Source organism: Coturnix japonica, chromosome 4, assembly GCF_001577835.2.
Source record: "Coturnix japonica isolate 7356 chromosome 4, Coturnix japonica 2.1, whole genome shotgun sequence".
Taxonomy (NCBI): domain Eukaryota; kingdom Metazoa; phylum Chordata; class Aves; order Galliformes; family Phasianidae; genus Coturnix; species Coturnix japonica.
Window position 1 is genome coordinate 32,990,384 of NC_029519.1, and position 15,305 is coordinate 33,005,688.

Below are 15,305 nucleotides of genomic sequence, written 5' to 3' on the forward strand. Positions count from 1 at the left end.
TTAGTAGAAGAAAAAGACAATTATTAGGCTCTAAATTTCTCACTTATAAAGGACATGCATATATACAGTTTTTGCTAATGTTGATCAGTTTACTTACTAAGGTGAAAAGGGAACAGAAAAGGACAGTGAGAGAATAAGGCCTGAAGCATGAACACAAGTAATACTTTTTCAGTGTTTTCTGAACAGCTGGTTCAGACACTTAGTTCACTGACACTTAGAAGAAGGTAGTCTTCTCAATCAAAAGATTATTTATATTCTTACTTGTCTAGGTTTTCCAGCAATGAATTGCAGACTATTGTCAAATATCCAGCATCCACTGCATTATGAGAGACATCTAAAACAAATAAATATACCGCAGGCTGAGGAGGACGAAGCTACAAAGTAAAAAAAAAAGAAATAAAGAAAAAAATATCAAATAAAAAAATTAAAAATCATAGTTAAAGAAATGTTAAAGAACTTCAGTCAATAGAAAGGTGACAAAGGCAATATTCAGAATGCAAGCTACACATCGTATCGAAGAATAAAATTAACTAACAGCCAGGTGAATAAATTTTTTATACAATTCTCAGTAGTTAATGATCCTTATTTGAAGTATACAATGTTACGTTTCAGAGAAAAAATCCAATTTGTTAGACTCTCCCTCCAACACTAAACTCAAGCATTAATTTTTTCTTCCAGATACAGAATTTACTCTTCTAAACATCACTGACCTTTCAGCATGTGGACAACACAATACATTATCCAGTGCTAAAAACTGTCTACTGACAACTACATAGTAAGCTATATTTATTCATTTCCAAACATCTTGGCTACAGTGCTCCAATTCTATTTCAAAAGTGCAATTTACTTTTGGTGCAGTTAACGATGTCATTATGAGCAGGGTCAACTTCCAAGCTTTGTTTATCATTCTTTGAGACAAGACTACTATTACAACAATCATAGGTTGATTACTGGTTAGAAACATAATAATTTGAATCCAGCTCTCTTGTTATTTCACTACCAGTTTTTCAAAACCTCTTCACAAAGTAGGGGAAATCCAGAAACTACACTGCACCACAATCAAAACAAACTACACGATGTTAAACTGCACTGGATTGAATATATACATTTGCCAAAGCTCAAAATAAATATGAACTTTAAGTGTTCTCTGGTCTTGGAGCACCTTTATAGGAAATTTACTACATAGCACCTGAGCAACATGCCATGTTCAACATTAAGTTCAAGTGCATTTATATTAACGTGCCATTTTGTGGAAGCTCACCACAAAAATTTATTTATTACCATGTAGTCAGAGGAAGCAATGAATTCCACTGTAGAATTTTGGACCTCTGGCCGTTTGTGTGGCTCTCCATAAGATCGTGTCAGAGGATTATACATAAATTCTTCAGGAACTAGGAAAAAAAAAAAGTTTCCAGAATTTATACACTTGCTAGCAAATAAGAACAATTATTGCAATGAACACAGACAGATCTCAATTATTAACAGAAAAAAAAAATATTCACATTAAGAATATGGGACAAAAGGCATCCCATACAACACTGAAGTTAAACAACTAGAAACAAAAGAGGTTTTATATTCAACAGTAACATAACCTAAATGTTGTAAGAAGGAATGCAAGTAGAGTCTTTCACAACAAGCTTCAATCTCTACTGCTTATCATAATATCTGGTTTACATTGCACACAGTATTTAGCTGTCATCATCCTTCCAGTTGTATTTTACAATGGCAGTCCATGGAGTAAACTGATTTTCTTACACAAGTAAATTGGGGTAATTTGATTACATCCTCAGCCTCCCACAGAATTGCAAAATTATTTTTTCTTAGGAAATGCACAGTATCTGACAATATCTAGATATTTAAGAAAACATCTTAAGATTATTATCATTTTAATCTACTTCAGAGTACTCCATGGAGTGGTGCAATACAAATACTAGAAATATATTAATGCAGACTTCTTCTGTTACAAAACTTACCATCATTAACTCTATAGCATAAATTGCATTTCCACCTCCTTTGATCAATGAAAGAAACAAAAGGGTTGATGTATGTCCTGCAGGACCTGCATCTCACTATTGTGCTTGATGTTATCACTGGTAATTGCTAAAAAGAAAGAATAGAAAGTTGTTACAAAGGTAGGTAACACATTTTATGAAGACCATTATTGTGCAGCACAGTGTATAAAAGCTTCAAAAGCCTAGACATTCTATCATCTCTTAGTATCTTTCCTAGACCATTTTCACAGTGTGTAACAATGCCTATTAAACATCTACTTAAAATCAGTAAAAGTAATTATCTTAATCTAAACTCATTAATCTTAGATGCCATACATCTTTAAACAAAATTAGTCAGTTACAATACGGCCACGGTTTCAATTCCTTCTCTCTTAATTACAAACTTTTTTTTTTTTTTTTTTTTAACATCTTCTGTTAAATTTAGCAATTATAAGTCACAAAATCTTATCCTGTCTGATCCAAAAAGGATATTAAAATGTATTAAATACATATACTAAAAAAGTAAGCTACTTTACCGATAAGTCTTTGAAAGGATGAAGCAGGAGCCCCAAAGGAAGTTTGGCTTTATTTAACAAAGCCTGTGTCTGTGGGATATTTGTCAGTGTACATCGAAATGAACTGAAAAGAAATAAAAGAATTTTGTTGAAAATGAATTTTTTTAAACATGCAAAAAACACTGTGTTAACTCCTGATTTTAAAGAACTCTGAAATTTAAGAGCACCTATATTTTACAAAGCTGATTTAAAGAGTAATGGAAAAGGACTTAGAAGAAAACTTTCAGAAAAATTGAAAAAGACTGTACATCACTTAAGTAGTTTAGTAGCATATATACAGCAAAACAAACTTGAAACAAAGAAATAATTGCTTTAAATACAAGGTTCAATTTAAAATGACAGGTTGTATTCATTTTCAAGATCTTATTTTTTGTTAATGACAGAACTAAAGAAGGAACCCAGCATTCACTAGTTCAAGAAAGCAAAATCCATGTAAGAAACCAGCAGAAGAGTATCTAAAATACCAAGACAATCAAAACCTCTTTTATTCATGCAATGCAACATACAGGACTGATCTCAAATTAGTAGTAGTATGAAACCCAAAGTTTCAACATCACTGTACAGTATTCCATGCCTAAGACTGATTTTGAGATCCTCGTTTCTGATCTGTTTTCTGGTGGGAACATGCATTGCTAATAGGGCAGTCATATGAGTTAATCAGGAGCAATGAATACATATCTTTTTCTAATTAGAATTAAAATGTTTGGGGGAAAGCAATTTTCACTATTCTGAGCTGCACCTGACTTGAAATAGCAGGTGGATGTTTGGATTGGAGGTAAAAGTATTCATCGTAATTGCAGTATTACAATGGTTGAACATACTCACAGTTAATTTAGTATGTTAAGGTATGATCATCATAGTTTTCTGGAACAAAATCCTATGCAATATTACAAAAAAAATTCCATGAGATGGAACTGCATGATGTCAAGGTGTTTCAGTATGTATTCTTTTATTTATTTTAAGACGGATAAAACAAGGCAAAGATGCAGCAGGTTTCTTCATGTTTTAATAAGAAATCTACACTCATACTACATGCAAAGCATGTAGGACAACTTCAAGTTTTGCGTAAGAATGCAGAGGATAAACTTACTTTCAAGTAAAGGGGATTATACTATTACAAACATTTCAAAATAGTAGCCTGCTTATAATTATTTGTAACGTCAAAAAATATGCAAGTCATCACTGAAGCACGTAACACACTCGTTTAGACATAGTATACTTACTCCGGACTGCAGTTTAATTTCCTAAGATCAGAATTCAAGTTCGGCACAGGAGCTGGAACTGAAGATACAGGTAAAATGTTTCTATCTTGTGTAAGGTTTACAGGTCTTAAGCCTTCTGGCTGCTGAGAATGCTGCAGACTTAACCCTCCTAAGGAAGAGGACAGCTGGTTCACACCTGGATATTGCTGGAAAAAAAGGAAAAAAAACGCCCCAGGAGCATTGCAAACTGATAAGCATACAGTCATGTTTACATAACTATCTTAAATCTTCTTGTTTTGGTGACATTTGCTTGCTGAGGGTTATTACAGAAAAAGCAGCGTATATGAATTTTTTTTTCTAGTTTTGTTTGTTTTGTTTTCTACATGCCTTCACACACACTTCTTTGCACTGCTAATAGGAACCAGGTACACAAGTGTTTGGGTGTCTGGTGATCTCTGATACCAGCAGAGCCACATCATGAACTCCAGTTTTGAGGAGCTTTTTCATCTGGACTCCAGGCCACATCTTACTTGCAAGATGGTTCACTAGTGTAAGTATGCCTTTCCTTATTGCTTTCATTAATAAAGATCATTAGAACGATAAACCTTAAAATCATAGCTGCTATTAATAACTGGATTAATTAATAAAAGTGGAGTGGTTATGCTTCATTATTTGGCATCATACTTCAAATTTCAGTTCAAAAGCCTTCCAAGGAAGTCAGCTAGGATATCAGCATGACACTCTGCATTTACTAGTTCACAAATTATAAATATAAAATGTTAAAAAGAAATAAAAAGAAGAGACTTCTTGTTACATCAAATAACTTTTGAAATAAAAAATACAAACCTGTGGATAATGCTGAAACCCAGGATGGTGGCTTGGATTAGTGGGCTGCACGGGAGTAGGTGGTGCTGTATTTTGGTAGGCAGGCTGCAATGCTGGATATCCATAACCAAAGGGCTTAGAAGTTTTGGATGTTTGAGGGGCTGGTGGAGTAGGAACTGGACTGCTGGTCACAGAGCGTGTCTCTGGAAGGACAGAAATATCTGTCAGATATTCAATAGAATTTCAATTTCCTAGTTAAAACATCAAATCCTGAACACATTTTAACAACACTTTTCCCATATAAAATTTTTGCCTTACCCACCAAGATTTTTATCTGCACTGATATTAGGAAATATTACTTCTTGAAAAGGGTAGTCAGGCACTGGAATGCACTGCCCAAAGAGGTAGTGGAGTCACCGACCATGGGAGTGTTCAAGAAACGTTTGGATGTTGTGTTGAGGGATATGATTTAACTGGGAAGTATTGGTGATGGTTGGACTGGATGATCTTCTAGGTCTTTTCCAACCTTCTGTGATTCTGATCACATAAATAACCCATTAGCAACTACATCTACCGCAGGTGATGCCAAAAAGGGGTTATACATGGAAAGATAACCACAGACTTGTGTATCTACTATCCAAAAATTTTAAGTGTCATTTTACAAAAAACAAACCTCCATAGGTTTTAAAATGAAGAGTTTTTCAATTAAAAGGGGACAAAAAACAAAAGCCTCCTTCAAATGCCCTTGTACCTATGTTAATATACATACAACAGCATTACCTGGATAGCCACCTCCTTCCAGGGCATCATAATTGTTCAGAACAGGAGACGCACTGCTAGTAGTAGAAGAACTGTCAAGTGCTAGGAAAAAGAAAAAAAAACAAACAAAAATAAAAACTTAGCTGACTCAAATGGTAAATCTTTTAAATCTTTGAGAATTTTTTTTTCTAAAAACTCTGGTAAGGAACCATGAAGATTTATTTCAAACAAAGACACAAACAACAACCACACAATAATAACACTGTAGCCCTAAGATTTGAAAGCTATTACCAGTGCAAAAAGGAGGGTGAAGAAAAGATGAACAATCAACATATTTTTAGAAACAAATGGCGAAAGAGATACACAAAAACAATGCAAATAAGTTGTTTCTCAAAATAATTAAAAAAAAAAAATAAAATCCAATAGATTCTTTCTGTATTAAATGAAACAAAGTGATGTACAACATTTTAAAGACAGACTGCCATGATTTCCTTCACAACTCCAAACAACAGAAGACTCCCATCATTTTCAGAGTGATCATGCACCATCCCCACTTAAGGCTAAACTGAACCAATGTACCAACATGGTTGGGTTTTTGGTGGTTTTGTTGTTTCCTTATTTTATGCTCTAGAAATGGAAGGAAACTGGACTCATTATTTCATGCATGGCACAGCTTTGCTATGTCCTCCTACTGAGAAGTCAAAATATGCTTTTACTAGGTCAACAAGATAAACACTTAAGAGTTTAAGTACATTGTTCTTCACCTGATGAGTTTGTTCTGCCTTCCAAAAGAACATCAAGAAGATACAAGCACAACTCTGAACGTATAAGGCTAATTCAAGATTCCCCATTTAACCACCATGTCACTAGCTAGACATTTTTCTCCACAATAAGCTGTACTCAGAAAATGAAACCCATTTAGAATACAGTCGCACATAAAATTAATTTGTTCTTTATCCTTGGAAGATATTAATGATAGAATGAATTACCAAAAATAAAAATATATGCTTCCCAAGTTTAGCTGGAACAGGCAAGAGAAAGCACAGTGACTAACACAGAAAATAAGAAAGTATTTCCAATGAATGCTGGGAACAAAAATAACGCAGCTTAGTCCTACCTCTACTAAAATAAAAAACAAAACAATATCAACAAAATCAAGCAGCAATTTTTACATATGGAGATGTTTTAGCTAAACTACAATCTCAGATACTCTGAAGCACAAGCAGCATCTGCCTAACAAAAGAACATGAACTCCCATCAGAGTATTCCATATACTTACTGAAGAGCTTACACATATGGTGTTTCCTGCTGACTGTTGAAATTTTGTAACACTTAGAGTAGTCTGAGTACCAATGAGGACAGAAATCAATAAATGCCCTACTCTCCTCTGGAGACTACATGGTTACTACTAGAACAACGAGCTGTACAGTTCCCTGCAGATCAGAAATAGCTTTGGACTCTAAGGTGGCTACACGCATCTAAAATTTCACCATTTTCCCTCAATAAAAAACATAAGAACTTCCACAAAATTAAATAGCTGCCCTAAACTTAAAATAAGCTCCAGCAGCTCTTCATTTATTTTAGTACTTTAAGCACCAGACTAGAGAACACTAGGAAAAAGGGGGAAAAAAGTTTTAGAATTAAAAAATAGAAATAATTATAGACACTATCTAGACAGAAGTGATACTTACAAAACACTTTTGAAATTACCTAGTTATTTACATCAATGTAACTTAAGCTTTCACACAGTTAGCAAGATAGTCAAAGGTCCAAGTACAAAAAAGCTTTGAGAACCTACATAAACACAGACAACCAGATGTACAACACACCTGTTTGGCGTAAAACCACTGGCACAGCCTGAGCAAGAAATCTGTTATAATATACGTTACGCCTGGTGACAGGGCATAAAACAGGAAATATGTTAGGCAAATTATGCTTTGAGCCTGGATGCCCTTTCACTCTTTTGCATATGAATTTTGAAAACGATAGCTCAAAGACTTCAGGCTTTAACAGAAGTACAGATCTCCAGAAATTAGGATGGTGGAGTGTAAGAAAATTTAGTCTCTAGTAGGTCTAGAGAGCAAAATAGGGGAAAAAAAAATGTGATCAATAAATACAACTTTGACACAGCCTTTTAAAAGAAGCTTTGGGGGCTGTGGGAATTAAGCAAACATAATTCTCTGCAGAAAACTCATTAGAAAGCTCTGCATGAAAAAAAATCGTATTCTTCAGAAAGCAGAGTTCAAACAGCATCTGCCTCACAACCACCAAAGCAAACTTTTCTTTGAGTAAGCTGGAAGAAATAGTTTCCACTGAAGAAATTCAGACAGAATCCTTGCAGCCAAGAGCCTAACCAAGCAGGTCAAACTGCTTCCTAAGAAACAGTAAATGCATTTAGGTTGCCACAAAGCAAGCAGGTTAAAACTCAACCCCATGTGTCTGAGCTGCAGAGAGGTAACGAAAGAAGAAAAAAGGAAAAATGAAATAGATTAGATTATTGTCTTAAAAAACCCAAACTTAAAATCTTTCAATATTTACTTTACTACCTTAATTGTAAGGCTTTCCTAGACACAAAATGGGCAACCAGGTAAATGCTGTTTAATATTATAAAAATGACATGCAGTTGCTTTATTTGTAAAACAAACTAAGATCGATCTAATATTGCTATCATCACTTGGTAACTCAAAACCTACTTCAAATAGTACTAAAACTCATTGATTTTTTTAAGCTGTGAATATTACTTAATGAGATACATTAAACATCTGATATTAACATGAAATGAAACAAACAGAACATTCAATGACCACTACCAAACTCCTTTTTGTTTGCAATAGTACTTAATGTTTGGGAAGTTTCTAGTTAACTTGATACATGCTGAGTCAAACTGACTTTCTGTCTTAAAGAAAGAAAAATAATTTCAGGGGAAAGAAATATGGAACAAAACTTGAGTAGGGAGAGAATAAGATACTGGTGTAAAGCTAAAGCCAACCTGCTTCCTCATCCTCCTCATCCTCTTCCTCATCATCTGAACTTGATGACAAGGGAGTTGGTGCAGAGCTAGCTTGATTATTAACATATCCACCATACTGCATGCCTGTGAAGTGGAAAGCACAAACATAAGAATCAGACAGACAGGAAAGATGAGAAACAAAAGTCACAAATCATCGCAATAAAAGTGAGAGATATTAGCCATTACAGAGAAAATCCCAACATGCAAACAGTTGAATGTACAACCCTATACCATCTAGAGAACCAGACCCACAGCTGATCCATGAACTACGTACAGCAGAAGCAGTTTTTAGTGAGCCAGTGAAGTATTATTAGTAACACAGAAGTTAGCAGAAAGTTTTGCATCTGCGTGTGTAAAGTATATACACACAGACTTTCAGTATACATGGTTAATATCAGCTTGGTCTAAAATGCCTTCATAAAGCAACATCTGTCTGTAAATATGCTCCTTCCCAGGTAATTTTAAATTATGTTACAAAAGCATTGATACTCAAGTTTTACTTGACACAGTTGCTATTTAAGGGAAGAGGCATTCACTTTCGAAGTGTGAAAGCTGTCAGAAAATAATGAAACATACTGCTGCTACAATGTGTAAGAATACAAACCTACACTTAGCAACACATACAGTGAAATTTAAACTAGGCAAACCTGAAAACATAGTGTTATTTTAAAGTCGGTGCCTAAATTCAAGCTTGTAGACCCATATTTAAATACTTAAAAATTACCATTCATGTTTAAGATCTGATGACAACTCATAGACAGCTCCAAACCACAAACATACAATACTTAAACATATGTGAACAATACACAAAAGCAGCACATGCACATATCGCTTTAAAAAGAGTAAAGCACACTGCAGTATTTTATAATGAATGCACAGTGTTACTAATTAAGTCTAAACATTCCAAGAACTCTTAAATTTCCTTTGCGATGGGAAGGGGTTAGAACAGATTTTGAAATTCATTTGCAGCCAGAAAGAGACATACTAAGAGGAAATGTAATTTCTCCTCCCAGCAATCTGGTGGACCATTACAACAAGACCTAAATCTTCAAAAGTCAGGAATTTGGGATTTTACTCCCCATAGAAACAGTGACACCATTACACTAGAGCATTTTTTTTAAATCTTAACACTAAATAGCACTACAGAAGTGTCATAGCTAAGTTAAACAATCCGAAACTGTCATGGTATTTATTAATCCCAACTTCAAACTGAAATCTACTACATCAACCTTTATTTTAAGTAAAATATCAAGCACAAATGCTGTTATTTTCATGTGCTCCTCCTCCTCCTCCCCCCCACATTAGCAGTAACAAAGCACTGCTTCAATTTCACTTAAGGAAAAAAACAGAGTCGAGGCGAAGAGTATCAATACACAGTGGATGTAAAAAGAAAACAGAGCAAAGGTGTATCATAGCATTCTTGGGAAGCTGTATCTTGCACACAGAGATTAGTGCACAAAGTGACTGACAGTATCTCCCTTCATCTATCACATCAACATTATTACAACTCCAACCAAGTTTTTCCTCAATAAAAGTAGGAAGCAATGAAGACAAGCAAGGTATGATGTTGCAGTCCCTCTGTACTGTTAACACTGCTGCTTTACATTCCCATGTAATGCACTTGATAAGGATACAAAACAAAACAAAACTTTCTCTGTCATAAAAGAGAATATAGCTGAAGAGACCACATATTTTTTCTCAGTCCTAGGAGAACCCATGATGAATATGACACAACAATTAGATCATGATGGAGGAGAAAAATCAAGATCACCAACACAGAAATAATAAGTAAAAAAAGAGAATAGGAGGGGTAACAAGAGTTAAAAAATCTGAAGTGTAACAGAAGCAGAGGTCACAGTGAAGAAGCTCAGCACAGCACGAGTACATAGACCGATTCCTAACTAATATCACAGACAGAGGAAGAAAGGAAGTAGATCTACCCGAAAAGGGCACACCAATGCAAAAATTCCAAGCACAGGCAAATGAAAGGAATGAATTAATTATTCTACTGTGCCCCCTTTGGAAGCATTATAAAGTGTTGGGAAAAAACAAGTCAATAGATTCCTATTTTTGTACTTTTCCAGTCACTGGTCACAGAAATGAAGACAACATGTGTTTCAGAAAGAAGACTGCAGATAAATGAAAATATGTGAATGACAGTAATTTGGTAATGAGAAACTACAAGGTCATTATGAAGTTTGGAGGCAGGGCTGGCTTAACTCTTACCTTGCCAGCTTGGGTAGATTCATTTGTTTTTATTTCTGTTGCCATCAGTACTGAAAATTTCTGCCTTTAGGATACTGCCACATTCTACCAACACAACTGTTCAGCTACACAAACAAATCCATGAACTGATCTGCTTGAAAAATAACTTCATTTAAAAAGTCAACCTCAGATGCAGAAGCCCCTCACTCTGGTTCACAGCCCAGTAGCTCAACCAGTAGACCACCACATGGGAAAAGGAAACAGGACAGGCATGGGTGGTTGAACACAGCAATTCAAGCACTATCATAACTAATCATGATGTGATAACCCATCCTGCTGAGTCTCATTTACAGTAGCCAATAATTTGTTAAGATCTTCCAGTCTTAAAAATGTCTCGCTTAAAAAAGGAAGGTGCTAACCTATACTAAGAACTCATCTGTCTATGAAACTAATTATCTAGATATTTTAAGTAACAACCACTCATACAATAAAAGACTTTGAAACATAAAGTGTACGCTTACGTAGGTTAAGTTTCATAATAGAGACCTCAACAGAAATGAAAAAGGAAATAAGGACATGCAAAAATAGGCTATATTTTAAAGATCTTCAGTTGCATAAGCCTCATATTTTCAATGAACATGCTATGAGGATGAGAATATTTTAATATTACAAATACTAAATTTACTAAGTGAACTCTCCTCTTTTTCTTTGTTTTGTATTATTTTCAGTTATTCACCAGTTCCTCTCAACAACACAGAACATAAAGGAGTACATAAACAATATCCAGACAGGATATGTGCGCACAAAAGTCAGTTTCTAGGATGCCAATTTCCAGTATATTTCTTTTATCTGCATTACATCGGTATGGATATTTAAGATGAAACAGGCTTGAACACGTTTTAGGTGCTTCGCCCNCCGTAAGAACTTACCCAACTAAACAAATTACATAAGAATGCCTGCAGAGGAGCTTAAAAACAAAGAAACAGACTTAAAATAACGCAAACTGTACTTCTAGAAGTTTTCCATGTAGACAACACTGCTATTAGGATAAAAGCAGTTAATTCTGTCACCGTATCAGAAACATGTGTGAAATTCTAACAACCCAGAGAAACATTCAGAAGTTCAATTTTTTTCAGTAGGTTAATTCCTACAAAAGAAGTTATCACACTTAATTGGTGCTAAAAAGGTATTCCAAGAGTACATTCTGTATTTCAGACTCCTAAAATAGAAGCTAACTGAAAAAAGTTTAGAAAGCATCCTAATGCTTACAAAAATATCACCACCTAACAGTAGAAATTTACATTTGATGAGAGACCAATTAATTACTGGTTACAACAATGTAAATATAATTAGCTCATTGCAAGCACCTGATGACTTAGCTACGCATTCCTGATATACGCATAGTATTGGTTGTGAAGGATGTTCATCCAGCTACATACTGCATTAACCTTTACTTACATAAATGATTTTGAATTTAGTGCGGAGTTTAGCAGTATTAATAATAAATAATACTAATATAATGATTATAATAACAATCATATTAATTAGGAATAATAATCTTGGAAATATAAAAAGGTACATTATTTAGGAATTGCTGCAGAAAATGCATACGTATATATATATATATATATAATGCATATACAAATATATATATATACATACACAGTGATAATGTGGTATATATACATAACCCATTAAGGCAAGCAAAATTAAACAACTAAGTTCTTTTTCTCATCTACAGTAGGATTATTATGGACGTTAAGCAGCATTTTTTTTCTAGCAAACACACCTGCAGTACAACTAAATTCTACCCAGTACCAAAATAATCTATAGAACTGTGCAAGAATCAAGCACAGCTCTGAAAAGTGATTTATTATTTTCCTTAAAATAGTACGCTGTACACAGCACCTGGTAGCAATGAATAATTATCTTTGTGAATTGATTCTATCTTTTTCACAGAAATTATTTCTTTAGATTCCTTACTCTGCAGGAGCAAAGAAAGAAATGCAAGTAAAGGAGAAGTTTAGACACGGGTGTCAGAATACTCTGAAAGTTAAAATGACAAGCACACTGTGATTGCCAAAGACTACGGTTTTGAGAGTTATTTTGAAGGCCAGCTATATCACCTTGTTCTGACTAAGACCAGTATCTGCTCCTACTCTGCACACCAAGTTGTTTTTCCATAAAGACTTAACATTCTAAAATTACCAGAAGAAAACACAGCAAGAAAGAAAACATTGCAATAAATTAAATTAAGAATACTAGGAACAGAGATACCAAACAGCCTAAAAGGCAACTCAAAACATCACAGCTACGTTAGCAAGGCAGAAGGCTGAAGACCCACTCTGTATCAAGACATCACCAACATGAAAACAGGAAGAAGCTTACTAAGGGCCTCTGTGTTCTCCCACAGAACTCCTGCAATAGCTTTCCACAGGAGCTTGGAGCTGGCAGCTAGGCATTAGGAAAACAACTCCACCATTGCTAGTTTATATCTGATTTTGCAACAGATTGATTACAAAAGATACTTTTAAGCCCTTCTTCTAAGATGTCAGAATTGTGAACAACTTTTTAAAAGAACTAAGGGTAGTGTTTTAAAAGAAAGAGACATGTGAGTGCCAGTAAGGCAGGCAAAGACAGCAAAAATATATAACCAGAAGAGATCAAACAGAGGAGGAAAAAGTAAAAACCAAACAGAACCAGAGTGCTGTGAACACTAAGGGAGCTTGACAAGATGAGAGAAGTCCTCTAGTCAGACAAATGTAAAAGAGCAATAAAGCTTCCAGGATTCACATCCACATGTGGAGCAGGGTAGAGTTCTGTATTATAATTTCCCATTCCCTTTTAGTACCTTCCTGAAGGGTTGAGTCCGGTGACTGCGTAATGGAGGGTGAGGACCGTGGCTGCGAAGAAAGGCCTGGAGCTGGAGTCCTCGCTGAGGAGATCAGAGCAGACGAAGCAGGTGCCCCAAACCCAGGCTTGCTAAGCTGAGCAGTCTGGCTCACAGAGTGCGCAGGCTGTGAAGAATCAGTGACACCTGGAAACAAAAGCAGAAAGTAGAAATGCTTTGGGGTTTGGTTGTTGTTTTTTTTTTTTTTGTATTTACACAGGCAAATACACAATGCAAGCAATTATATTTAATGTTGATTTCACAATACCAGAAACAGCATAGTACTTCAGATAGATCATAGAATGGCCTGGAATGAAAAGGACCTCAAAGATCATTCAGTTTCAATCCACCTGCAACTGGCAGGGTCACCAACCACTAGACGAGGCTACCCAGAGCCACATCCAGCCTGACCTTGAATGCCTCCAGGAATGGGGCATCTACAATCTTTCTGGGAAACCTGTTCCAGTGGAGATGCCTTCACACAATTATTTATGAAAAAGACAGTTGTTTTTGTTTTTTAATGTGAAAGGACTGTAATGTAAGAAACTCCATTAAAATGAACAGACTGCTCTGACAACAAACACTAAAAAGAAAGATGTAAGGTAGCACAACCAAGATTAAGCAGAAGCTAAATGAATGCATTTTTATTCCATCTCCCAAACACGATACTTTCAGAGGTTCCTCTTCCTAGGTAAGAGGAATGCAGGGATATCTTCCTACCCACAAACTTCTCACAAGCAGAAAACTCGCAAGTTAGCTGCATGTGACCAGGATTCTGCCTCTCTCACAGGCTCCAGGTGTTGTGCAATTTGTTACCCAACTACAAAACCCATTTCTAAGCCATCTGCTTCAGTCAGCCCCAAGCACTCCAGAGAACTTCTGGTGTGTTTTAAACATCTGGACTAGATATAATCTGCTTTTAAAAAATAAAATAAAATAAAATCAGATTAATGCTTTGAGAGATTTAATGATCCAGTTGAAATTCCTATCAGATGAGGACAATGTAAGTTCAATTAAGTTAGTGTTAAACAGAGTCACTCTTTGTTTATAAATCAGCAAAAACATTGTATTAGCATTCGTTTTAAAAACAATTACTTTTTAAAAACTTCTCACAGACCAAACTATTAAATACATCAGTAGGAAAAACAAGATCTGACCAGCTCAATGACTCAGCATACCAGCAGAAATTAAGCAGAAACAAAATTCAAATGCTTACATTTTCAGAGTATTAATTTAAATCACAGAATACAGTGAATGATCCATGTGTAACTTTAGCTTTGCTTCCTCCGCATAAATAAAAGAGCAGCACATACAACCTTAGACATTTTCCTCAATAAAAGAGCTGATATTTTACAGGACTCCGTGGGGAAGTTGAGGTCTCCTGCCTCCTTTAAAGGTTCAAAACAGGCTTAAAATAACCTTCTTTTTTTCTTACTCATCTTCAAGTTTGGCAGCAGACTTTTTGCCATCTTAATGGCACTTTTATTTATAATGCAGTTTTTAAACACAGTGTGCAATAGATATACTACTTCTTTGCAACCATTACTAAAATCTAGATTAAAACGTATTTCTCCAAAGTACATGCACACAGCATTTTCTATTGAAATGTATTTGCTGTAACCTACATTTCCACACAATGCCTCTCAGATTTCCCTCGGAAGCACCAGCATCTGCCAGCAGAGATGATGTCCTGGTAGCTAAACAGCCTCCTCAAACAAGATAAATTAGATGATCTGGGAGGATCTGTGATGTTAGTATACTTACCTTGCTTTAGCAGCAGCAAGAGTTCTGCATAGCATTTTGGTACTTTCCATGCTTCAAGTCAATAATGCAATGCTCATAGTTTCA

At 35.3% G+C, this 15,305-nt stretch overlaps 1 protein-coding gene across 1 annotated transcript in view; it reads right to left on the reverse strand.

Moving 5' to 3' along the window:
* SEC24B (SEC24 homolog B, COPII coat complex component) overlaps window positions 1–15,305 on the reverse strand; it is a 37,003-nt gene that overhangs the window by 11,932 nt on the left and 9,766 nt on the right. Inside the window, exons 3-11 of the mRNA XM_015861360.2 lie at window positions 13,419–13,604; window positions 8,342–8,446; window positions 5,374–5,454; window positions 4,615–4,796; window positions 3,790–3,974; window positions 2,528–2,630; window positions 1,974–2,100; window positions 1,282–1,391; window positions 262–374 (exon numbers count right to left, since the gene is read on the reverse strand). Coding sequence (XP_015716846.2) covers window positions 262–374; window positions 1,282–1,391; window positions 1,974–2,100; window positions 2,528–2,630; window positions 3,790–3,974; window positions 4,615–4,796; window positions 5,374–5,454; window positions 8,342–8,446; window positions 13,419–13,604 — 1,192 coding nt within the window. The remainder of the gene's footprint in view (window positions 1–261; window positions 375–1,281; window positions 1,392–1,973; window positions 2,101–2,527; window positions 2,631–3,789; window positions 3,975–4,614; window positions 4,797–5,373; window positions 5,455–8,341; window positions 8,447–13,418; window positions 13,605–15,305) is intronic.